Source organism: Chelonia mydas, chromosome 2 (genome assembly GCF_015237465.2).
Source record: "Chelonia mydas isolate rCheMyd1 chromosome 2, rCheMyd1.pri.v2, whole genome shotgun sequence".
In the NCBI taxonomy this organism is placed as follows: Eukaryota; Metazoa; Chordata; order Testudines; family Cheloniidae; genus Chelonia; species Chelonia mydas.
In genome coordinates, this window is record NC_057850.1 from 60,702,801 (window position 1) to 60,729,703 (window position 26,903).

The 26,903-nt window shown below is 43.3% G+C and overlaps 1 protein-coding gene across 6 annotated transcripts in view; it reads right to left on the minus strand.

Annotated features, from left to right (window-relative positions):
- Positions 1 to 26,343, minus strand: part of MTFR1 (mitochondrial fission regulator 1) — a 38,058-nt gene extending 11,715 nt beyond the window's left edge. Inside the window, exons 1-5 of one of the 6 annotated variants that reach the window (XM_037892529.2) lie at positions 12,750 to 12,884; positions 11,183 to 11,389; positions 9,247 to 9,345; positions 7,153 to 7,192; positions 934 to 1,052 (exon numbers count right to left, since the gene is read on the minus strand). In XM_037892529.2, the coding sequence (XP_037748457.1) occupies positions 934 to 1,052; positions 7,153 to 7,179 (146 nt within the window). In that variant the 5' untranslated portion in view covers positions 7,180 to 7,192; positions 9,247 to 9,345; positions 11,183 to 11,389; positions 12,750 to 12,884. Of the gene's footprint in view, positions 1 to 933; positions 1,053 to 7,152; positions 7,193 to 9,246; positions 9,346 to 11,182; positions 11,390 to 12,749; positions 12,894 to 17,052; positions 17,071 to 25,990 lie in introns of those variants that run through there. The other 5 variants (XM_037892526.2, XM_043539565.1, XM_043539566.1 and 2 more) reach the window with 5 other exon arrangements.
- Between the last annotated feature and the right edge of the window lie 560 nt (positions 26,344 to 26,903).

Below are 26,903 nucleotides of genomic sequence, written 5' to 3' on the forward strand. Positions count from 1 at the left end.
CAGTGAAACCTGTAATAATACAGTGTCCACAATAGCCATCTCATTCCAGGTGTATACAGAGCACTATACCCATAAAAACACTCCCTGCCCACTGCAGTAGTACCTGTCCTACAGCTGTGGGCGAGGCTCCCTAGTCACTGCCTGCCCATTTTCATGCTTATAAAAATTAAGTACAAAATGCAAGTGTGTGTGTGTTTTTACAAGCACAAGTGTCTCTGCTCTGCACTGCAGAGCCTTAACCAGAGAGGTCAGTAGAGGCAGGTCAGATATTGAGGGACACCACCAGAAAGACCAATTGCACAAGTGTAGCTGAATCCCTATTGCTTGTTTAGCACTGCAATCCCACAGAAGCAAGGTTCAGGACCAGCAGCAATAACCCCTGCTCAAAACAAGTGCAGCAACAACAAAAACAAGAGAGCGTTGACAATGGTCCCATATCGTAGAGAGCATTTTTGTGGGGACACAACAGTGATATGCAAAAAGAAAAGGAGTACTTGTGGCGCCTTAGAGACTAACCAATTTATTTGAGCATAAGCTTTCGTGAGCTACAGCTCACTTCATCGGATGCATCCGATGAAGTGAGCTGTAGCTCACGAAAGCTCATGCTCAAATAAATTGGTTAGTCTCTAAGGTGCCACAAGTACTCCTTTTCTTTTTGCGAATACAGACTAACACGGCTGTTACTCTGAAACAGTGATATGGGTGCCTGCAATGCTAGAACTATCTAGTGCATAGCCTGTGTTTCCTGGATCAAAGCCCCATGTCCGCTCAAGTTGTGGTCCTTCTATTCATAAACCTGACTTCAGTTTCTTCCCTCCTTGCTCCCCACAATACTGAAATCCGTGCACACCTATAGTGTTAAGTACACTAGATAGCAAGTGCTACGATTTGAGGGGAACCTATGATGAAATCGAGGAGATTTAACAAACATACCTGAGCCTTGTAGAGACTTCACTTTCTTCTTGCGCAACCCATCCCACATCTGCAAAAGAGGCTACCGTGTCTTCTCTGAGATGTTTAGAGTGGTTTCTTTCTGTAGAGTGAGAGGTAACCTAGAATTTTCAAGACAAAAGTTCATTTTTTAAAGTTAATAAGGGATTGTTCCTTTTGAAAGCACTCTCCAACCCATTTTACAGTTGCATTTGAAGGAGTACAAGAGCTTGATACTGTATGTAGCTATCAAGAATACACACAAGACACCAGGGATCTTAGCATACTTGGTACTAAGATAGTATCCAAAGCCCTAAGATAGTATCCAAAGCCCACTGAAGTTAAGGACTTCCACAAGCATTGGATCAGACCCCTTGTTTTTACTGAGATTATTTTTGCTATTTAAAAGGTCATGGCAAGTTTCCTAGGCTATACCAGCTTATTTAGCACTATAAAGCCAATGCAAGTTATTTGTTATATAGGAGATAAGCAACAAAAGTACTTCACTGGCACAGGCAGGCAAAGTATTCCAAGTCTACAAACAGTCACCACTCAATTATATTATATTAAATCATACGTTTTAATAGTCAATTTAATAGGGTCACTAGAACTTCCTATTTTGATCAGATTTATTTAATGTCATTTATTTTGAGAGTGAAATATTTTAGGTGGTACTCGACCCTTCCCTCCTTCAAAACTGATGTTCTCTCTGCAAATGTCAGGACTTGAAAGAAGTTAGTATTTACATGACCACTGCAGAAATCAGAAAACTGAAAAAAACTGACACAAGTGAGCAAGTTATTGAAACTTCCCAGTCCAACCATTACAAGTCTTTTAATGTGCAAGAGGGAGGGAAGAGATGGGAGGGAATGGGGACACGACACGAAGGTTTTAACGAATTGTCTGTCCCTGTGAGCCCCGTACCAAACAAACTCAAACTGCTTTTAAAATGGGATCTGTTGTATTTGTTTAAAAACTTTGCAGTCATGGGGCAGACAAAGCTTCAGAGACTGGAACTGTTTGTACAACTGATTTAAACCTGCTTTCACAGGGTTTAACTAATAGATGAGAATTATTTTGGCCACCAAAACAGTCTACAGCAGCAGCTCAGACTAGCTTTAAGACCAGTTTGAAAGGCTGGAAGAGGTTCCCCAGTGAAAGCAAAGCCACGTAGTTTGAACCTGTATACCCACCCCAGGTGATCACTATTACCTTCAGTACACTAGCAAACCGAAATAAAGTTGAAAATGGTTTTCAGCAACAGTTCATCCCGAACCAACAATGAAAAATGGTTTCAGTGTTATATAGGCCAGGCAAAACCTGTTCATATTTCAGAAAGCGGGCTGGCTGTGTCTATACTTCTGAACTTCATGCCTGTAACTCACCCCAGTGCAGCTCTACCATTGCTAACACCAGGAGAAGCTGCAGCATAGATGGGGTGCTTTTACTACCTGCCGAACTAGCATACCATATCAGCTGTGGGTGAACACTTTTCACAAAGCAATCACTCTGTATCTGACTTCAGTCCTCATCCTCAAAGGAAACCTGCACAACACTTTCAAGACATGAGCCTGGGAGCTCATAAGTTTGCTATATACTAAAACTCATGGACTCAACAGAGACACGAGATTTATGGCTTATTACAAGAATCTATACTACACTAACCACTACAGCTGCCTTCCCACTTCTTCCTTACTTCTGGGAGAATTCTGTGCCACTGCTCAATGCAGAATTTGCACTGAATTAATGTTCCGCACAAATTTCATTCCCCCCCCACAGAATTGGTGCTGCAGAGCTGCTGGCCCCCACTTGAGACCACTGGGCCCAGTAAATAAAATGCAGGACACTACTGGAGGGGCAGAGGAGGGGGAGCTGGAGGGTTCTGGACAGCTGTGGTTACCAACATATCCTGAAGGAAGGAGGTAGAGTTCAGGAAACTCTATACAAGCCCAGGATCCAGCATAAGACTGTTTCTTTCTCTGGAGCCCTGGGCTCTGGGACGAGAGAGTGTGGGTGTCTGGGCTTGAGGGGGGGCACCCTGTGGCTGGGCTCTGGGACGAGGGTGTGCGGGTGTCTGAGACCCGAAGGGTAGAGTTTTCCCCCCCAAGATGTGCCAAGCTGACACATATGACAAACCCAGACTGAGGTGCCCAAACAAAAGCATAACAGAGAAACAGGAACTGGGTTGTTGTAGAGATTTCTTTAACTCTCTACTACTGGGGGAATCTTTTTTGTTATCTGTATTGTTACAGACATACTTATGAACAGGTATTTTGACAAATAAAATCTGCAGAATTTTGCAGTTTTTGAAATTTTTTGGTGCAGAATTCCCCCAGGGGTACATCCCTTTCCTCCCTATGACTGGAGGAGTGTTAACCAGCCACTTCACCTTGAATGTTTAGCATAAGTAAACACATCTCAAGGGATCAATCTGTCTCATCTTGTATTTAGCTGTGACACTGGGTACATTTCCCAGACCTGAAGAGCAGCTCTATATATTCTGGAAAGCTTGTCTCCCTCGCTAACAGAAGTTGGTCCAATAAAAGACATCACCTCACCCACCTTGTCTCTCTAGGGGCATGGCTACACTTGCAGATGTAGATCGCTTCGCAGAGCACAGTATGGAAAGTGCTGCAGTCTGTCCACACCGACAGCTGATAATGCACTGGCGTGGCTACATTTGCAGCGCTTGCAGCGGCATTGGGAGTGGTGCATTATGGGCAGCTATCCCAGCATGCAAGTGACTGCAACATGCTTTTCAAATGAGGGGTGGGGTGGGATGGAGTGTGACAGGGAGTGTGTTGTGTGTATGTGGGGGAAGAGAGTGGGTTTTGGGGGTGCTGAGTGTGTGTCAGCATGCTGTCTTGTAAGTTCAGACTCCCCCGCCTCTCTCTCACTCACTCAAGCAAACAGTAAATGTTTGCTTTTTCTCCGAGCTGTAAGCAGCCAGCTTCTCTGAAACGGAGCTTTGAAAGGGCATTTCTGCATTCCTACAGCCGATTTCACAACAATGACAAGAGTGGCCACTTGACTTAAGGGGATTATGGGACGTTTCCGTAGGCTGATCAGAGCGCAGTAATGCAACACCTCGTTCACACTAGCGCCGCGGCGCTCCAGTGAGGGCGCAGCAACCGTTATTCCACTCGCTGAGGTGGAGTACCAGCAGCGCCATAGCCGCAGAGTCAGCGTGCTCTACATGCCTTGCCAGTGTGGACGTGGAGTGAGCTAGGACGCCCGGGGCTCCACTACTGCGCTGTAACTCGCAAGCGTAGACAAGCCCTAATATCCTGGGACCGACACAGCTACAACTCTTCATACAAACTAGCACTTACGTTATCAGTAGTACTGGAGACGCTGCACCTGTAGCTGATGATGATTGAGTTCAGTAGACAAGGCTAGTAATCCTACTTACAACTCTATTAACATTGCTTCGTAGGTAGCAGACGGGGTGGACAGGCCAAATTTGAATACGTGTTGCTGCAACCGTATGTACCAGGTTGCAATAGGTGGAGCAGGGACCTGGACCCAGGCCCAGGCCCAGCCCCATGGCACAAGAACCACCGCTGAGGGGTAAGCGTGGGGAGAACTCGCTCTCCAACCCCTCCCCTGGGGCTTCTTTTCTGCACCCGGCCAGGAGCAGTGTGCTTGCCTAGGGCCCCACAACCCATCAGAGGGTCGGGATTTACCGATTGGGAAACACTAGCATAGAGTACTGCATTACAACTCTCACTGCTCCATTGGAGGTGTCTTTTGGTTAAAAGAACCAAAAGAAGTTAGGACCAGATATGACACCTGTATTCACATTAAGGGTGATAAATAGAATATCACAATTAAAATACTTCTAGCCATTTAATCCGTGTTGTCACAGATTTTTCTTGTGATATTGGACACACCAGAGCTATCACCATGACAGGATTAATAGTTAAGATTCAAATAACAGAGACAATTTGCTCTTACCTCAGGAACTGTGCTTTAGAAAAGAGATTAAATTCTATAAATCACATTTACGAAGTCAAGTTACCTAAACATCAGTGGTGATTGAAAGCTGAATCCCACATATTTAGAAACAAGTTTTGCTGGTATATTGAGAGTTTTTTGTACTTGCCCCCCCCCCCTTTATTTTTTTAAACTCTAAGGAGGTTTGTACGAAAATAGAATCTTTGCTGCTTGTGTGCTCTCTCTCTCATTCATATATATATCTATCTTATTTCTGACCACCTTAAGATCTCCATAATAGCTAACTGCAACATCATAGATGATTTGGATGTCTAGAAAAGAAAAAAATTGCAACATGAGCTTGCTCTCTATAATTGAAGTTTTCCAAAAAGCTTTGTATGAAGCGTGAGCAAGTCTTTAAATGAAAGATTTAAAATAGTGCATAATCCACCTCCAAGAATCTTTATTTTATCCTCTATTACATCAGATTTCAATACATTTTCAAGTCATATACTACTTCACCAGCCCCCTCTGTGGCTTCCTGACCGAAGATAGAGTCTGGATCACTGCTTTAACATCATGAGCAGTGGGGAACCAGGGAGCTGACAGGCATCTCCCTGCAGGTGCTATGATGTATGATCCAGCTAGGAGAGACAGCAAGAGGCCCATGCCAACTGATCTCTTCTACAGGACACACTAGGTAGCAGGAGTTGAGCCAGGGAGGGCAGCGTGCTGCTAGTGCCAGAGAGAAAGGACCCAGCTTTGACCAGCGGTCTCAGGTTTTTCTCCCCAGCTCTCAGCCCATCCAAGGCTAGGTCTACACTTGGAGTGAGGGTGTGATTCCCAGCTTGCGTACACACACTCACATGAGTTCTCCTCAAGCTAGTGAGCTAAATATAGTCGTGTAGCTGCAGTAGCACAGGCCGTGGCAGCACAGGCTAGCTGCCCGGAGTACAGACTCTCCTGGACCCCGAGTATGTACTTGAGGATGGCTAGCCCATGTCACTGCTGCCCATGCTACTACTTGGGGTGGCTAGCCCATGTTACACTGCTATTTTTTTAGCACACTAGCTCAACGAGAGCTAGCATGAGTATGTCTACGCAAGCTGGGAATCATACCCCTCGTGCCAAGTGTAGACGTAGCCTAAATGCATAATATGTGAACATATCTACTGGAATTACTTGAGTTCCCACCCCCCCTGCTCACAGACACCTCTCAAAGCTACCTCCCCTCCCTCCCCATAAAAATTAAGTACAACTGTTCTGCTCTGGGTGTTGTCACAGCACGCTCCCAACCACTTTTTGCCTTCACTCAAGGTATGGCTGAAGGCACTGGAGAAATACCATCTAAAGTTTCTGAAGCTTAGAAAGTTCTGAATAAAGACTTACTAGTCTGGAATCAACACCTTGGGATATTTTAAACAAACACTGGGAATAACTTCTCTTTGAGCAAGTTAACTACATCCACGGCCATGTTTGTTGGGTTAGTGCATTAGCCTTTCACTTGGAAAGCCTCAGATGAATACTAAGGTCAAAAAAGTTTGACAAATTCAACTTATTTCCCTAGCAGATGCTTGTCTGACAAAGGCAGACAATACAATACAACTGGGAATCATTAGTGCACAGAAAAGAGACATAGGACTAGAATGTTACAATTGAACAATAGTGGATTTAAGGGCATTGGCTGAGCTGGATGAGGAAGCTTGCGCAGCTCCTCTGTATTAAGCCTGGCCCTAACTTGTACTAGTTCCTCAACTACACTCATGAATAAGGATAGACTGAGTGAGCCAGACACTCTCACTTTTACTCTTCCATACCTCCCCTTACAGCAAGTGATTTACAGTGTCAGGTGTAGTTTATATAGTACATGCATTAAGCTGCTACATTATAGGTTACTGAATACTAAGAGCCTCGCATACAATATGGAAAGTCAACTGCATCTGCCATTACATGTTTGTTTGGTTTTTTTTAATTCCAATGAAATCCTCAGAGACCAATAGAAAGGAAAGCAATAGCTTTCCCTAAGACATTAAACCCTCAAATAAAACTTTAGGCTATGTCAGTCTCTATTGTTTTAAGATTGGTGGAATGAAGGCTTGCCATGTTGTAAAGCACATATGAACATGGTAGTAACAGATACATATCTCCAACCTGTTTATCAGAAGTTCATGGTGAAATGAAGACTTGTAGAGAATATGGGTTATGGTTCTTAGCTGGAGTTAAGACACACTGATTATAGGCATGCACTAATGGCTGAAACAAGTAATTTAAAAAAAATTAACTTACAGCAGGTTCAGTGCATGGTCCTTTCATACTATAGCTAAAGCTAGCAGGAAAGAAAAAAGGAAAAGAGATATCTATAGGAAAGTTTCAGCATAGCAACAGTCTAAAAGGAAAACAGTCAAGACAGGTGCTGAAAAGAACACTCAGAATTCCATCTTCTGAGTCAAACACACAGAGATACATAATTCTGGTTTCTAACATGTTGGACAAGACCAAAAGACTTGTATACAGTGCTTTAAACAAACAACTTTAATGGGATTTGAAGGTTTAATTTACAAGATTTCAAAGTCAGTTCACTAGAACAGCTGTGCTTCTACTTCTTCAGATCATCATCTTTCATCCACTGTATTATCACAATCAGATTTATATACTAAAGGTAAATACAAATTTTAAACTTAAGTGACTTTATTCCTGAAGTAGTTTATTCTTCAAAATGTCTGTGAAATGCCAAATACTTCATTAATAATAATGCAAAGTTTAGATTGAAATATTAATATTTGATTCATATAAGAAGCAGGAAAGTCAAGTTAGGGCTCCTACAGGCACAGTGTTCTTGTAAGAAGACAATACAAGACACAGGGTTTCCTCTCATCCTATAAGAAATGAAGTTATCTGGCTAATAAAATGGTAAGGAACTTAATTTCTCTTTAATAGCAGAGGGAGGTCTTCCTATCAACATCACCCATGATATTAACTCCTATGCTATTAAAGAAAATTAGAGAAGCAAATATATTTTAAGCAGTGAAAAGCCTACATTTGTTTGAATTACTAAGCCTTAAAATGGACATTTCCCAACCACGAAACTTTCTACACAAAGCCGCCTTCTCCTCTCCCCACATCTCAAAAAGACTGATGCGGTTTCTTTCTCAGCTCAAGAATTTCAGCCCCTCCAAATTATCCTATTTGGAAACTTTTCTTTGCTATCCAAAACAGAGTTTTAGAAAGCACGTGTTGCAGTTTCTGTATTTTCCATCTGTTCCAGAAAGACTTCTTGTTGCAACACAAGGAGGACAAAATAACCACCTCTTGTTTATATCATTACCATCCCCCCCCCACCCAACTTCCTAGTCTGTTCACATTAGAAGTGCACAATTCAGAGTGCAGCACAGAATTTGACATTCTTTCACCTACACAGTTCAAGTCTACATTTAAAGACTGAACAAATAGTGAGCTCACACTATCTTGTTTACCATGTTCACCTTCAGAGAATTTGTATCATGTGCATAAGCAACATGTATTTACTTTCCACTCATTCTTAAGTAACATTGTTTGCCTTTCCATTACCCAGATTTATAAACCCAATTTATCAGTTAAATACAGCTTTGGAAGTGATGTCTGATGATACTTATTTTTTGGCCACAGCGGAGATTGCTTTTTTACTTTTGTAGCCAAAAAAGTCTCTTGCCTTGGAAGAAAGCAGTCAAGAACGGCAAGCTGCTAAGTTTTCCTGAAGAGGTTTTTTTGTTTTGTTTTTTTTTTTTTTTAAAGAGAAACATACAATAAATTCTGTGGTGAATGCCCCCAGACAATAAAGGCATTCAGGAGATTATGAACTTGCCTCTTACATCCTTAGAAGTCAACGCAGAGGACTCTCACTTTTGTGAGGAGCTAGCATACGCTGCAGTAGCAACGTTTACCACAGCTCCACTACAGATTGGAGCAGGCCAATTGAAGTAGAGCTCTTTGAAATACTGCTTATTTTTAAAAACAGGGACTACTTTACAGACAAAGCTCTACAAGAGCCACACAGTGCTATTTTACAAATTAACATTCTTAGAGGTTCAATGAAGCGTGTTGGAAGTGTCATGGTATAAACACCAATGTCACATTTGCTGGGGTATCAGAGTAGAAACTGAAGAGACTAGACTTTGGCAAGACATGGTGGTGGACAGTGAGGAGGAGGGAGGAAAACTAACTTTGGTATGAACAAGGGGCCTCTTCTACTCTGCTTATTTGAAGCATCCAAGACATAACCTACACATTTTGTTTTAAATGCACCTGCAGATCAACTTTAAAGTCCTCTAACACAAAACAAACGCCATAGAGAAAAATGGAAAAGTATTTTAAGAAGGTTTTTAAACTGTGGAGAATTCCTACCTGAAACTGAACTCTTGGGCACTGGATAAGAGAGAGATTAGTACCAATTTTCCTTACAATACTTCGAGATGAACCATAAGGCTTTCCTGACCAGAGCACCTGAGGGAAAAAATTCGGTGAACTGTTATAGTACTTGTTAGATCATTTACCCAATATACAATTAAGATACAATAAAGTTATTTGCTCCATCCAGCAATATTTGTACTGTATAATGTTTAAATGTACACATACCAAAATTACATATTCCCCTGCAGCATGGAAGACATGCTATGGACTCAAATTCCTACTGGTGACCCACACTATTTTGACAGTCATACTTTAACTTGCTTGCATCAGCACAAATAATTTTAAGTATTTGCAGCATGTTCAATGCTATTCAAAGACAGTCTTCTGCCCTAAGGAATTCACATTCTATGTGACAGACCTCAAGTCACAACACATTGAGACACTCAGAACAGAGCTAACTTTTTTTTTTCTTTAAATAGATAAAGCATGTTAAGTTGGGGGAAGAAAAGGAATTTGAAGTAGGTCAAATACCTCCTTCCAAGACATGGACAAAAGCAGAGTTTAATAATTATAAAAAACCCTAATAAGTTATCCCTAGCTCTGTTTCCCAGCACATTCTCTTTCTCACCTTAGAATGAAAGCTCTTTGGGTCAGGGACTGCCTTTACTTATGTATCATACAGCACAAGGCACACTGATGCTGCTAGGATCGCTACCAACTAGCACAGGCTGGCCAAGCAGTTATGGGATTCCTTGATAGTTTATTGTGAAAGTTTGCATGTTCTATTAAACATACTGTAATGTATGCTATGCATCTTAACACTTGAACTGTGCCCCTGCAAACACTACATACTCTTATGGACTCAATAATTACACTGTCTACCTGCTTAAGATGAAACGTTAATATTATCTTAGAATTGATATGCAGACCTGTCCAGTCTTTGTTAAATTTAGGCCAGGGATCATCGAGGTAACACAGTATAGCTATTCTTATGTCAATACCACACTAATAATGACGAAGGGTATCTACTCAAATCAGAAGGGTCTCTAGCACACTGAGACTGGGGCTCTGGCAAATAGCATATCAGCACAAATTCAGGATTCTGAAAATAAGAAATCTGACCTCAGTATCAGAGAGAGGAATTGTTTAGGCAGTACAGTACTGAATAATGAGAGGAAGTTTATCATTTTTTCCCCTAACAGTGAAATCTAGACTACAGGCTACATAACCAGTGGAAGTCACTCAAAATTGGATTTGAGAATGTACCTGAACATAGTGTATAGTGGGGAGAGGAGGAGAATCAGCAGCTGATAAGAGGAAGCAAGTAGGCTAGGTGACTTAACTGCCTCAACCCCACAAATGAGAAATGTTATAAAAATCTACACCACTTGGTGTTTGGAAATTTAATTGTTACCACAAGCCTGCTATGGAAGAGAAAGGGCAGGAGGAGGGGGACAAAAAAGGGAAAAAAAAAGAAAGAAAGAAAGAAAGAAAGAAGAAACTGGAGCTGTTCTTTCCCATATTAAGAATATTTTTTAAAAACTGGACCCAAAGATATAGGACAATGACTATGTCAATACAGATTGGTTTGATGCTATGAATTGGTTGTGAAGAGGATCCAGTGAGGTTGCTCAGGATTTCTACGGTTGTACATCTCAGTTTTGTGTTCAAAGAACTGGTGTCTGGTATGAATTTGTGTTCCTATTCTCTAACCTCTATTTTAGATCATCATAAGGCACTAATTAGGTCATATGTAAACTGAGTTTTATAATTTCAGCTTGCCAGCTCTCCTGACAAAAAGGTCATCAATCTACAATAATCTGGCAAAATAAAAATTTAAATATAATACAATTGCAAATCTTCCTTTCCCACCCTCCCTGTGCATTTAAGAGGAAGAATATGTAGGAGGTCTCACAGCGGAGGACTGCACCTAAGCTACTGCTTCTGTTCAGAGTGGCTCCCGACCGTGTCAATAGGAAAATGGTTGCTGTGCAACTGTTTTAGTTTTGATCTGCTGCTTCTGCTGAGCAGTGAAAGGGCTACAGTGCTGCATGAGGCAGGGTGTCGAGAAGTGTACATGCTCCTTTCTGCTTCCCCTCAGAGAATGCAGCTCTTCTGCTCTTGCACATAGCACAGCCTTCAAAGAGAGAAGCACAGACAACACAATTAGGATCACAATTAGTTTTGTGGTGCTTTGCTGGGGGCTTGGAAATTATGGCAGGAATAAGAATATGTTATGGGCTCCTGGGAAGGAGGGAAAGAAGAGAAAGATTACAGTGAAACAGGAAATTTTATGGGGTGTGGAGAAGAGGCAAAGGGGAAAAGAACATGGTGTGGTTGGCTGGCTGATCGACAACATGTGCAAAACAAGGTCAAGAATGGTCTCTATCACCATTGCCCCTCCCTTGAGGTGGGGAAAGGTTTTGGGATAGGTGAAGCCAGGAGAGTACCACTTCTGCAGCTCTCAGACCTACTAGAATGGGAGAAAGGGGTGTTACTGAACAGACTACAGGGTATGTCTACACAGCAATAGTGAGTCCGAGCTCAGGTATACAGACTCAGGCTCATGCTACAGCACTAAAACAAAACAACAACAACAATCATGCAGACATTCTGGCTCAGGCTTGCACTCTGAAACGCACCCACTTCCCTGGGCTTCAGAGCCTGAACATCTACATGGCTATTTTTAGCTTCTTAGGGCTTGTCTACACTGGCACTTTACAGCGCTTCAACTTTCCTGCTCAGGGGTGTGAAAAACATCCTCCTGAGCACTGAAAGTTTCAGTGCTGTAAAGTGCCCCTGTAGACAGTGCACCAGCTATTCCCCTCATGGGGGTGGTTTTTTTTTTTTTAAGAGCGCTGAGAGCTCTCCCAGCAGTATGCTGCGACTACACAAGCCACGGCAGCACTTTAACGCTGCCAGTGAAGACATGACCTTAGTAAGAGCCCGAGTTTGTGGTCCAGAGCTCAGACTCATCGCTGCAGGTATTTTTTTTGCCATGTAGACATACCCGCAAAGACTTGCTAAGTACCACTGTGTTTTACAAGCATTTCAGGAACCTGAACTGGTACTAGAATAGCCAAGAGACTGTATGGGAGGTGAACCTATTGCATCATACTAGTTTATATGGAAATTAATTCCCCCTTTGAGAAAAAACAAGTAAATGTCCTTTCAATTTCAAAGTGTTTAGAAAACCCCTTCTTTGTGCACCCTGCATGGCAGTGTTCCACTATAAGTTATACGTTTTGTCATTAAAGCCAGCAGGAACACAACAGCCTGTTTTAACTTTTAATATAGCAACTATGATCATATACCGAAGCATTAGGTTTCATAACCTTATGTCAATCAAGTTAAATTAATTAATGTAAGAATTATACCAACACTGCATAAAATTTAAAATGCAGTCCCATGTGCTCTCACTGTGAACTATATATTTAAGTGGATTACATTTGAAATATTTGCACTTAATAGAATTTCAATGAAACTGGAACACTTACTGATTCCATGTTTAGTCCAACTTGTGCAAAAACCATCCTAATTACACGTTTAATCCAGCAGATCATCTGGAGTGGCAAAAAGTCTTCACAAACTGGTATTTAAACCTTCCAAACCTACAGGGCTGCTGAGGTTCCATAGTCCCTCTGAAATAAAAGGCAAACATTGTAAAAAGGCTTTCTTGAAGTCCGACAAAATTACACACATTCCAACAATGATCAGTAGAAACTGACTCTGAATGCAGAATTTTTCAGCAACAGCTCTTCCCAGTACTTTCACAATAGCCACGTATTCTAAATAGGCTCTAGATTTTAAAACAAAAATATGTCACATTTAAGGCACTAAAACTGCTGTTGCAGAATGCAGTAACGGTTTCCATGGCATAATGGCTTTACTTCAGCAATAAGCAGGAGAAGGTCCTAAACATAATTATCTGATAGTAAGTGAGCAAGGGTCACTTGGAACATCTGTAAACAGCGAATGGCATTTTGGACACCATCAGTTTACAAGTAGCTTCTGTCAAATCCCTTCCCTAGTAATTGTTACAACTAAGATTACTGTAAATAGATTAGAGAAACAAGGAGTTCTCCTCACAATCTTGTTTACTGTGTTACTCTGTGTTGTTTTAAGTTGGCTTCAAAGGCCAGAGCAGAAGATGAATAAAAGTCCAACCCAAGCCTCATTCTTTTATCACAAAAGTATTTGTGCTGCCACTCGATGACAATTAGTTACCACTCTAGATTCTGGATCATTTTTGGCTTCATCTGACAGTTTATATGCAAAGTCTAAGTCACTGAATCATTCTGAACAACAGGAATATTGTAGTATGAACTATATATATTGATTTGTTGGAAGCTAATAAAATTCCTTAGCCCTGGTCTACACTGCGGGGTTAGGTCGAATTTAGCTGCGTTAGGTCGATTTTAAAATGAATGCGTCTACACAACCAACCCCGTTCCGTCGACCTAAGGGGCTCTTAAATTTGACCTCTGTACTCCTCCCCAGCGAGGGGAGTAGTGCTAAAATCAACCTTCCTGGATTGAAGTTGGGGTAGTGCAGACAATTCGACGGTATTGGCCTCTGAGAGCTATCCCAGAGTGCTCCAATGTGACTGCTCTGGACAGCACTTTGAACTCCGATGCATTAGCCAGGTACACAGGAAGAGCCCCGGGAAATTTTGAATTTCATTTCCTGTTTGGTCAGCGTGGCAAGCTCAGCAGCACAGGTGACCATGCAGTCCCCCCAGAATCGCAAATGAGCTCCAGCATGAACCGAAAGGGAGACACTGGATCTGATTGCTGTATGGGGAGAAGAATCTGTGCAGGCCGAACTCCGATCAAAAAGAAGAAATGCTAATATATATGCCAAAATCGCACAGGGCATGGTGGAGAGAGGCTACAATAGGGATACACAGCAGTGCCGCGTGAAAGTTAAGGAGCTCAGGCAAGCCTACCAAAAGACAAAGAAGGTAAATGGTTGCTTTGGGTCGGAGCCCCATACATGCCACTTCTATGATCAGCTGCATGGCATTCTGGGGGGGACCCTACCACTACCCCACCACTGTCTGCGGACACCTGCAAGGGGGGAGTCTCACGCAACAGGGAGGAGGATTTTGTGGATGAGGAGGAGGAGAATGCGCAGCAGGCAAGCAGTGAATCCATTCTCCCCGGAAGCCAGGACCTTTTCATCACCCTGGAGCCAATACCCTCTCAAGGCGGGATCCCCAACCCTGAAGCCGGAGAAGGCAGCTCTGGTGAGTGGACATTTGTAACCACAGTACAGGATTTAAAAGCAATAGTGTTTAATTTGCCCTGAAGAATTGGGATGATTCGTGGCCAGTACAGCTACTGGAAAAGTCTGTTAACATGTCTGGGGATGAAGCGGGAATCCTCCAGGGACATCTCCTGGAGGTACTCAAAGCCTTTGCAGAAGGTTTCTGGGGAGGGCTGCCTTATTTCGTCCTCCATGGTAGGACACTTTACCATGCCAAGCCAGTAGCAAGTAGTCTGGAATCATTGCAGCACAAAGCATGGCAGCGAATGGTCCTGGGTTTTGGTCACATTCAAGCAACATTTGGTCTATATCTTTCTTTGTTAGCCTCAGGAGAGTGATATCATTCAAGGTCACCTGGCGGAAATAATGGAATTTTTGTAAGGGAACAGTAAAAGGACCCCGTTCATGCTGGGTTGTTTGCACTTGGCTAAAGGCATCATCCCAGGGAATAGCCACGCAGTGGGGTGGGGGGAGGTGTGTGCTGCACATCCACCTGAAAACCTCAGCCCCTCCTTTTAAAATGTGATACCCAACCGGCTTTGCTTGCTATGGGAAAGGAGGGTGCTGCAGTTTGAAACATTTCCCACACGTTATGAAGGCGTAAGAAGCCAATGCCACATACCAAAAGGCTTACCGTGGCTGCCTGGAAACCAAATTCTGTTGCCCAGCCGTTTGTGATGTGTCACCATACCGGCAGGTGCTCAATATAAAAGGCAAAATGCGACCTTGTACCTAAAGCACATTTGCTGTCTACTGTGAATTGCTTGATTCACTGTGAAAGAGTCTCCCTTTTGTTCTCAGAAATGTAACATCTTAATTTTACTCTCCCTTTTTATCTTCCCCCAGGTGTAAATGTTTCTACGCTCCCCCTATCATCTCCATCCCTGAGGTTATCACAGATTAGAAGATGAAAAAAAACGTACTCGCGATGACGTGTTTTCCGAGCTCATGCAGTCCTCCCGCACTGATAGGGCACAACTTAATATACGGAGGCATTCAGTTGCAGAGGCCAGGAAAGCATTAAGTGAGAGTGAAGAGCAGAGGCAGGAGGCGATGCTAAGGCTAATAGGGGAGCAAATAGACACAATGAAGCATCTGTTGGAGCTGCAGGAAAGCCCACAAGAGCACAGACCCCCCCCTCCCCAGCATCCATTGTATAACCGCCTGACCTCCTCCCCAAGTTCCATATCCTCCTCAGCCAGGCGTCCAAGAACGCGGGCTGGGCAGGCTCTGGGCACCCAGCCACTCCAGAGGATGGCCCAAGCAACAGAAGCCTGTCATTCGAACAGTTTTGATTTGTAGTGTGGCTACAATAAACAATGTGGCCTTGTCCTTCCCTCCTCCCCCACCCCACCCCACCCGGGCTACCTTGTCAGTTATCTCACTTTTTTTTTTTTTAATTAAGAAAGAATGCATGGTTTCAAAACAATAGTGACTTTATTTCCTTTGCCAGCTGTGATTGAAGGGGGGAGGGTGGTTAGCTTACAGGAAATTAAAATCAACAAAGGGGGTGGGTTTGCATCAAGGAAAAACACACAGCTGTCACACTGCCAGTCATGAAACTGGTTTTCAAAGCCTCTCTGATGCGCAGCGCACCTAGCTGTGCTCTTCTAATCGCCCTGGTGTCTGGCTGCTCAAAATTGGCCACGAGGCGATTTGCCTCAACCTCCCACCCCGCCATAAATGTCTCCCCCTTACTCTCACAGATATTATGGAGCACACAGCAAGCAGCAATAACAATGGGAATGTTAGTTGTGCTGAGGTCTAACTTGGTCAGCAAACAGCGCCAGCAAGCTTTTAAATGTCCAAAGGCACCATTCTGTACTTGCTCAGCCTATAGCTGAACTGCTCCTTACTACTGTCCAGGCTGCCTGTGTACAGATTCATGAGCCATAGGAGCAAGGGGGAGGCTGGGTCCCCAAGGATAACTATTGGCATTTCAACATCCCCAACAGTAATTTTCTGGTCTGGGAAGTAAGTCCCTGCTTGCAACTGCTCAAACAGCCCTGAGTTCCTAAAGATTTGAGCGTCATGCACCTTTCCCGGCCATCCCACGTTGATGTCGGTGAAACGTCCCTTGTGATCCACCAGTTCTTGCAGCACCATTGAGAAGTACCCCTTGTGGTTTATGTACTGGTTGGAAAGGTGGTCCGGTGCCAAGATAGGGATATGTGTTCCATCTATTGCCCCACCACAGTTAGGGAACCCCATTGCAGCAAAGCCATTCAGTATGACCTGCACATTTCCCAGAGTCACTACCCTTGATAACAGAATGTCAATGATTGCATTGCCTGCTTGGATCACAGCGGTTCCCACAATAGATTTGCCCACTCCAAATTGATTCCTGACTGACCTGTAGCAGTCAGGCGTTGAAAGCTTCCACAGGGCTATCGCCACTCACTTCTCAACTGTCAGGGCAGCTCTCATCTTGGTATTCCTGCCCTTCAGGGCAGGAGAAAGCAACTCACAAAGTTCAAGGAAAGTGGCCTTATGCATGCAAAAGTTTCGCAGCCACTGTGAATCATCCCATACCTGCAACACTGTGCAGTCCCACCAGTCTGTGCTTGTTCTCCGGGCCCAGAATCGGCATTCCACTGTATCAACCAGCCCCATTGCCACCATGTCGTCCCAATTGCCACAGCCTGTGCTTTCAGGAATGTCTGTGTCCATGTCCTCCTCACAATCATCCTCGTGCTGGTGTCTCTTAGCCAGGTTCTGCACATACTACAGAATAATGTGCAAGGTGTTTACAATGCTCACAAAAGCACCGGTGAGCTGGTGAGCACCGGGCTCCATGCTTGCCATAGTATGGCGTCTGCACGGGTAGCCCAGGAAAAAAGGCGCAAAGCGATTGTCTGCCGTGGCTTTCACAGAGGGAGGGAGGGGCAACTGACGACATGTACCCAAAACCACCCGCAACAATGTTTTTGCCCCATCAGGCATTGGGAGCTTAACACAGAATTCCAATGGGCAGCAGAGACTGTGGGAACTGTGGGATAGCTACCTACAGTGCACCACTCCATAAATCGATCCTAGACACGGTATTGAGGACACACTCCGACTTAATGCGCTTAGTGGGGACATACACAATTGACTGTATAAAGTCCATTTCTAAAAATCGACTTCTATAAAGTCAACTTAATTTCGTAGTGTAGACATACCCTTAGTCACCGTTAAAAAAAAAAAATGCTAAAGTACTGGGAAAGAAATGACATGCAGGAAATATTCTCAAGCCAGAGGATTAGAAGAGACATGAGAATGCCTGCAAGCGTAATAGTTAGGACTGCCAGTGTTTCCATTACAAACATGTTTTTTCCCCAACAGTTTACAACTCCTATGCCAAGTTTCCATATGCAGTTATTACCAAGAACTCAGCTCTAAAGTTTTTTTTTTTTTTTAAGGTGAGGTTAAAAAAGCTGGTTTGACTGAGTTCCTCACCACTACCACAAGTAGTGTAGATGTTTAAGATTTTTTTGCACTTGGCGAGAGATTAAAGTTTGATAGAACAGCTATTCTACAACAGAGTTATTTAGAGAAGTTGACTATTTATAATTCAGTGTGTAAACCACTTCAGTTTTAAGCAAGGTTTAGACCAGTGATACTCAGACCTCAGTGGTTCAGGAACCAAATTAGCACTCAGTGTTACTCAAAAGAACCACAGTAGTGTGAATTCATTGTTTTATTTACTATTTTAACATTCATAATTCTCACAGCAAAATGACTGATCAAGTTTTATTTTATCAACTGCAATTGGTTAATAACATAGTAAAAGCATGCTGATTAATAATTAAAATCACACAATGTTTTAATATGACATGTTACAAAGAACCACAGGAGACACATTAAAGAGCCACTTGCAGCTCTCAAGCCTCAGTCTGAGTATCACTGGTTTAGATACTTAAGGCATTCTAGGGTTCAGGGCACCAATTTTACATCATTTAGTTCCTTGCTGAAGGTGGTCTTGATCTGGCTCTCACAGAAGTTAATGCAAGTTGTACCATTTACATCAATAGAATCAGAACCATTAAAGCATGAAAATCTGTTTCAGATCTACTGCATGCTAGCACTGAGTATCCCTCTAGAACGCTACATTAACCCAGAACAAATAGTCTTAATGTTTTTATAATCTCCAATTAAGATGTCATCTAAAAGAAAACAAAATACTCAAACAATATTTCACCTTGATGTTTTTATGAGATCCACTCATTTTCTAGAGTTATCACAACCACCCCAGACATTTGTTTTACCTATATTCTACTGCACTCTACCCTTCTTCATAAATTACAACTCTTCCACAATCTACTTATATCCCAAGAATGCAAAGATTTCATCCTCAATGAAATTGCTAGACAGCAATAACAGAAATTTCTAGAACGTGTCTCGCCTGTACTTTATGTAGCTGCCAAATTTGAGAAGGAGAAATTCAACATTTGTTCACTTTACCATCCCTAGCAAAAACCTTCATTTGAACTACTTTAAGTAGCAGCAAGATGTTATCCTAAAGAACAAAAGTTACTTGGCACAGTTTTCTATCTTTTCTCTTGAAACTACAGACATGGATAATATTTAATGTTGGCATACTCATCAGCATGACCAAGTGACGGTCGCCTCCTAAATGTAGGTTATAGTTTGGAAATTCCTGCTGCCAAGTGCCTAAGAAATAAAAAGAACGAGGAGTACTTGTGGCACCTTAGAGACTAACAAACTTATTTGAGCATAAGCTTTCGTGGCCAATGCATGAATCCGACGAAGTAGGTTTTACCCCACGACAGCTTATGCTCAAATAAGTTTGTTAGTCTCTAAGGTGCCACAAGTACTCCTCATTCTTTTTGCTGATACAGACTAACACGGCTACCACTCTGAAACTTAAGAAATAAAAGTAATGCACTGAAATAGCCTATTCAACTTAGCCTTCCTGAGAGGAGAAACTCAAGCGACCCATTTTTGCAGACTTTGGGTGTTCATTTAAAAAGTTTCTAGCTTTTATGTTTGCAAAATAACCCTCTAAGTATTAAGTTAACAAACAAAATGATTCAGTAATTGCTGCTGCTCATAGCTTTCTCAAACAAGTGAAGAGAGACTGGTCAGTCTGACAAAGGGCATTGGCAACCTTGGGGACTGCAGATAAACTGACAAGAGTCATGTCAATTTCTCCTTTATATTTACAAAAAGAACAGGAGTAGGTTAGTCTAAGGTGCCACAAGTACTCCTGCTCTTTTTGTGCATACAGACTAACACGGCTACTACTCTGAAACCTGTCTTTATATTTACAGTAATTCAGAATACTGCAATACCCCTGCTGTAAGATGCAGCACTTCATTGGTAGTTATTAATTCAGGTTGTGAAGGCTATAAGCAGCTTGTCTCAGAGAAGGAAGACTCCCAACAGAATCTGGGAGAAAAGCAGTGAAGATTAATATCCCACTCCAACTAGGTAAATTTGGAAGGAAAGAGGGAAACCCTCCCCCTCTTCCCCCCAACAGCAAGAAGTCCTCCTTTATAGACACCTGCTTACCCAAAAACTGACACAATGTTCAGTGACCCTAATCTGGAAGGAATTCCAGACACACTTCTACTCCCCAGGGAGTGCTGTATTTCTAACATGAGCCTTGCTATGCTCTGCTTCCCCCATTTTTCACATTTGCCTCTGTCTTGTATATATTACCCAACATTTTTATATCAGACATTGATTTATAAATTAAGGAAATAATACTGATTATTTAATAACGAGTTAGAGTAAATCTAAAAGCACTTTTCAGATTCAAACAGAAAACAATGTACTGTGGAGAAAAGTTATAATGAAACACTCAACCAAGGCTTATAGCGCTACACAGAAATGGAGAGAAGAAAAAAAATTAAAACAGACACCACCTCGACGTAGACACATTTATGAAAAAAGTAGCTTCAAGTCTTTTATCTGTCTGAATCTCTGTCCACAGTTGTCATTTTCCACCTTTTAAAGTGAAAGAGTCACATTTTCCTTCCTAAAAATCTCCCCTTCCCACCCATTTATGTGAAACCTATGCAGGCAAAAGAAGAAACTGACTGCATATAATCAATTTACTGTATTTGTATAAAGTGTTGTAAAATGCACAAACTAAACAAAAAGAAAAAAAATATAAAGGAAAACCTCTCTAATCCCGTACAGAGAACAGAGGTGTTACTTGCAGGTACAAGATTAAGAGAAATATAATCTTGAAGTAGGCAGTTTCCCTCTAAAGCAGATACCTTAAAATCGGGTTTACCCACTTTATCAGGGATGCATGTCTGCAGTTGTTAATGCTGGCACATGCCCCAACATCATCTGATGAAATGGCACCTATAAAAGCGAGTATACCGAGGTCATGTCTACCTCGGGAACTATAGCAGCTTACCTAAGCTCTGTAGCTATGCCACCATAACCCCATAGTGTAGACACTGACTACAGCACCAGATGGTGTTTTTCTGCTGCTGTAGAAACATCACCTCTGTGAGAGACAATAGCTAGGTCAATAGAAGAATGCTTCCACGCACTTAGCAGTGTCTACACTAGGAGTTAGGTCTGCATAGCTACGGCGCTCAGGGGGTATGGATTTTTCCACACTCATAGCACCATAGCTACATTTACCTAAACTTTAAGCATAAACCAGGCCTGAGTGTCAAAGAAAGAACGAGATTTCAGACAAAAAACCACTGCAGCAGTATACTGAAGAGCCATCAAGAATCTTTTAATGTAGGACCAGCTTGAAGACTATCCATTTCCCAAACTAGTGCAGACTAGATATTTATAAAGGGTGACATGACTAGTAAGCAAAGATTGCACAGTCACTACTAGGAGCTACTTATTTCTGAGCACCAGAGTAACAGTCTTAGTGCTTGTCTATGCTCCAGTTTCCAGAGAGATTCCAACAAATAAAAACAAATGCTACAATATATTCTAAACTTTATATTTAAGTTTTATAAAACAGAAGCATAACAAAGTCATAGTATAGAAGAATGACAGTGTCATATCTTGCCAGCTACAAAAGAGTAATTTAAAGAAAAACCCACATGAATTTAGAGGTTTGACTACTTGTCTTCAGAAGTATCTGTTCATCACAGATCTAAACTTCACTATCCTGATGTTCATAAACAGAGGCTCCTCCTCTTGCTTTTGCACTCAAGTGCATCTGTTTTTTCAGAGACAACAGAACTACAATTCAATTTCTGCAGTTAACTAATAATTTATAAATTACAATCACACCATGTTGCGAGATCATAAAAAACATTCCACGATCATTTTCCACTTGGAATGACTTTAGTAATTACTTTGACGTCGAAATGAACTGGACTGGAATCAAGCTACTGTAAGCCGTCATATCCTGTTACGAATCTGAAGTCACCTAGCTTCCATATCTGAATTGTGCTAGATGCAGTCACATGTAGTGCCTACATATGGCAAACTGAAATAAAACACTGCTATCTCCATACAAGGTACCAGATGTCCTCAGACAGGAAAAATGACCGAGCCTGCAACCTCCCACTTTGAAATGCTCTTATAACATAAGAACGGCCCTAATGGGTCAGACCAAAGGTCCATCTACCCCAGTATCCTGTCTTCCGACAGTGGCCAGTGCCAGGTGCCCCTGAGGGAATGAACAGAACAGATAATCATCAAGTGATCCATCCCGTCGCTCATTCCCAGCTTCTGGCAAACAGGGACAGGAATGATGTCCCTAGCCTATCCTAGCTAATAGCCATTGATGGACCTATCCTCCATGAATTTACCTAGTTCTTTTTTGAAACCTGTTATGGTATTAGCCTTCACAACATCCTCTGGCAAGGAGTTCCACAAGGAGTTGACTGTGTGTTGTGTGAAGAAATACATCCTCTTATTTGTTTTAAACCTGCTGTCTACTAATTTCATTTGGTAACCCCTAGTTCTTGTGTTATGAGAAGAAGTAAACAACGCTTCCTTATTTACTTTCTCTACACCTGTCATGATTTTATAGACCTCAATCCTATCTCCCCTTAACCATCTCTTTTCCAAGCTGAAAAGTCCCAGTTTTATTAATCTCTCCTCATACAGAAGCCATTCCATACCCCTAATAATTTCTGTTGCCCTTTTCTGAACCCTTTCCAATTCCAACATATCTTTTTTGCGATGGGGCGACCACATCTGCACACCGTATTCAAGATGTGGGCGTACCATGGATTTATAGAGGCAACATATTTTCTGTCCTATTATTTGTTTGCTTTTTTGACTGCAGCTGCATACTGAGTGGATGTTTTCAGAGAACTATCCACAATTATTCCAAGATCTTTTTGAGTGGTAACAGCTAATTTAGACCCCATCATTTTATATGTATAGGTGGGATTATGCCTTCCAATGTGCATCACTTTGCACTTATCAACATTAAATTTCATCTGCCATTTTGTTGCCCAGTCACCCAGTTTTGAGAGATCCTTTTGAGGCTCTTTGCAGTCTGCCTGGGTCTTAATTATCTTTAGTAATTTTGTATCATATGCAAAATTTGCCACCTCACTGTTTACCCCTTTTTCCAGATCATTTATGAATATGTTGAATAGGACTGGTCCCAGAACAGACCCCTAGGGGACACCACTATTTACCTCTCTCTGTTCTGAAAACTGACCATTTATACCTCCCCTTTGTTTTCTATCTTTTACCAATCCATGAGAGCACCTTCCCGCTTACCCCATGGCAGTTTACTCTGCATAAGAGCCTTTGGTGAGGGACCTTGTCAAAGGCTTTCTGAAAATTTAAGTACACTATATCCACTGGATCCCCTTGGTCCACTTGCTTGTTGACCCCCTCAAAGAATTCTAGTAGCGAGGCATCATTTCCCTTTACAAAAACCATGTTGACTCTTCCTCAACAAATTATGTTCATCTATCTGTCTGACAATATTGTTCTTTATTATAGTTTCAGCCAGTTTGCCTGATACTGAAGTCAGGTTTACAGGCCTGTAGTTGCAGGGATCACCTCTGGAGCCATTTTTAAAAATTAGCTATTAGCCATTAGCTATTGTCCAGTCATGTGGTACAGAAGCTGATTTAAATGATAGGTTACAGGCTACAGTTAGTAGTTTTGCAATTTCACATTTGAGTTCTTTCAGAACTCTTGGGTGAATACCATCTGGTCCTTGTGACTTATTGCTGTTTAATTTATCAATTTGTTCCAAAACCTCCTCTAATGATACCTCAATCTGGAACAGTTCCTCAGATCTGTCACCTAAAAAGAATGACTCAGGTTTGGGAATCTCCCTCACATCCTCAGCCCGTGAAGACCAATGCAAAGAATTCATTTAGTTTCTCCGCAATGGCCTTATTGTCCTTGAGTGATCCTTTAGCACCTCAATTGTCCAGTGGGGTCAATGGACGTTTAGCAGGCTTCCTGCCTCTGATGAACTTACTTTCTGAATCTTTGGCTAACTGTTCCTCAAATTCTTTTTTGGCCTTCCTAATTGCATTTTTACACTTCATTTGCCAGTGTTTATGCTCCTTTCTAGTTTCCTCACTAGGATTTAGCTTCACTTTTTAAGGATGCCTTTTTGCCTCTCACTGCTTCTTTTACTTTATTGTTTAGCCACAAAAGGTGGCTCTTTTTTGGTTCTCTTACTATGTTTTTTAATTTGGCGTATATATTTAAGTTAATCCCCTATTATGGTGTCTTTAAAAAGTTTCCATGCAGCTTGCAGAGATTTCACTTTTGGCACTGTACCCTTTAATTTCTGATTAACTAGTGTAGTTCTCCTTTCTGAAATTAAATGCTACAGTGTTGGGCCACTGTGGTGTTTTTCCTGTCACAGGGATATAATATATAACTTAATATTATGGTCACTATTACCAAGTGGTCCAGCTATATTCACCTCTTGGACCAGCTCCTGTGCTCCACTTAGGACTAAATCAAGAATTGCTTCTCCTCTGGTGGGTTCCAGGACCAGCTGCTCCAAGAAACAGTCATTTAAGGTGTCAAGAAACTTTATCTCTGCATCCCGTCCTGAGGTGACATGTATCCAGTCACCATGGGGATAACTGAAATCCCACATTATTATTATTATTATTAATTATTATTATTATTGAGTTTTTTATTTTTAATAGCCTCTCTAATCTCCCTGAGCATTTCGCAGTCACTATCATCATCCCTACTGCTATATTCTTATTATTAAAGCATGGAATGTCTATCCCTAGAGATTCTATGGTACAGTTTGATTCATTTACGATTTTTAGTTCATTTGATTCTATGCTTTCTTTCACATATAATGCCTTTCACATATCTCCCTTCCTCCCTTCAAAGCTCTCCTTAGAACTTGTGGATGTTAACTCAAGGTTTGTTTGATTCTTTTTTTTAATATTAACAGTTACCTACAATCTTGTACTTGTATCTGATTTAGATTGCAAAATCTCTGGCAGTGACCACAGCACCCCGCTCTGCCGACACAGTGACACAGATCTCTCTGTCAACACTCACGAGATTAGCAAAGTGGGAAGGAAAAGATCTGTAAGGCTAGTAAGTGAAGAAGCAATAGGAATTTAGTAAGCCAATTGGTGTGTATGCCTGTACTAAACACTGTTCATTCAGGATCACCTTTAGGTCCCATTCATCCTAAGGCTGGAGCTGTAATAGCAACAGCCATGCTTGAAGCAGGGCCTCCCTGGAGCTGCATATAAAGTTGGTTTCTACTGTGCCGTCGCGACCAGCTGATCAGAAAGGCCATCAGAAAGCTGTTCAGAAAGGCATTCCACTGAATGCATCCGATGAAGTGAGCTGTAGCTCACGAAAGCTTATGCTCAAATAAATTGGTTAGTCTCTAAGGTGCCACAAGTACTCCTGTTCTTTTTGCGAATACAGACTGACACGGCTGCTACTCTGAAACCAATCATCAGGCAGGCTCCCTCCAGTGAGCTGACGGAGGCTACACGTGGCTGTTACTAGCACCGATGGCCCTGCTACGGCTCACAGGGTCGCACTACGGGAGGGCGGAAACCACAGACGCTCCCAGAGCTAATAGTCACCGGTAAGGGCGGGGTCCCCTGTAAGTGCCGCCACCCAGGGAGCGCGCCTTGGCCAACGGAAGTGGGGGACCCCCGCGCACAGCCTCCGAGGGCCCCTCCGACTCGCAGTTTACCCTTCCCGTGTTTCGCCCGCCCTGAAGGATCCGCCCGCCCGGGGGCAGGGAGAGGGGCTTGGGGCGGAAGGCCTGCTCGCACCCAGGCAGGCCAAGGAGCGTGTGGTAGGGGAGCGGGGCAGGAGGTAGGGACCCCGGCTCCCCCCCGCTGCCCAGCAGGAGGGAGAGCCTGTGGGGAGAGGATCGGCACGTCAGACTGAGCTCTGAACCGAGCTGCCCGCCCTCGCCCCAGGACGCGGCTCTACCGCGTCCCCACCACCTCCGTGGCTCCGGGCCCTGATGCCCCGCGGCGGTTTCCAGCGAAGGCGCCGCGCCCCCCCAGGACCATCAGGCTCCCGGCCCCGACAGCGTGCGCGGACTCACGGGAGGGGGAGCCACACACGCGACCCGAGAGGTCCCGGTACTGCCGGCTACCTGGCAGCGCCCAACGCAACCCCGCCCAGACTCACCCGCTGCCCCGCCAGGGCCTCCGCGCTCACTCGCCGGTCACCGGCTCTTCGGTTCCGGAGGCTCCGCTTGGAGCTCAGCCCCCTCCGCACAGCCAATCGCGAGCTGCACGGGACTGACCAATCGCCGCCGCGCCTGCGAGAGGCGGGACCTAACCTACACCTCACTCGCGGGCCAGAGCGCCGCAACCGCAGCGGCAGCCGCCGGGCTCCGGTCTGGGAGTGACAAGTTGCCGCCTTCCCCGCCCAGGGGCCGGGCCACCCGCCCACGCCCGCGATTGAAGGGCGCCTGCCAAGAGTCAATCCCGTGACGTCGCCTCCTGGGCGGCCCAGCAAGCCCTGATTGGCCGTTCAGTGTGCGCGCGCGGGCCCGGGATCCTGCGCGCCGTGGTGACATGCTGCTGGCCCCGGTGGAAGAGTCAAGGACAAGCACCCGGACCTTGTTCCCTGCGTGATCCTGTCTCTGTCTGTCCGATCAGCTGCGCTCTGGGACTGGTTCTCCCCCTTCCCTGGATGGTGCTGCGGTTTGGTCTCCTCCAGCGCTGGGTGCTGTTGTGTTTGGGTTTCCAGCACAGCACAAGAATTATTATTTTTTAAAAAGTTAGTGAATGGTTTATTTTAAACCCATAAAATAGTTCTCTTTGTGTTACTATTATTTTAACAAATGACTAATCTGGGGCTAAAATTAATCCCTCGCTTTTACTATTCATGGTTTTGGTGCACAGAAAAGCAAAGCACTTTGTCCGCTCTGCACTTGTATGGCTCATTGGCATGGTGTGACACTGGGTTTGTACCACAGGAAGCCTGGTTGAGCTCATCCTTTTTTCTGA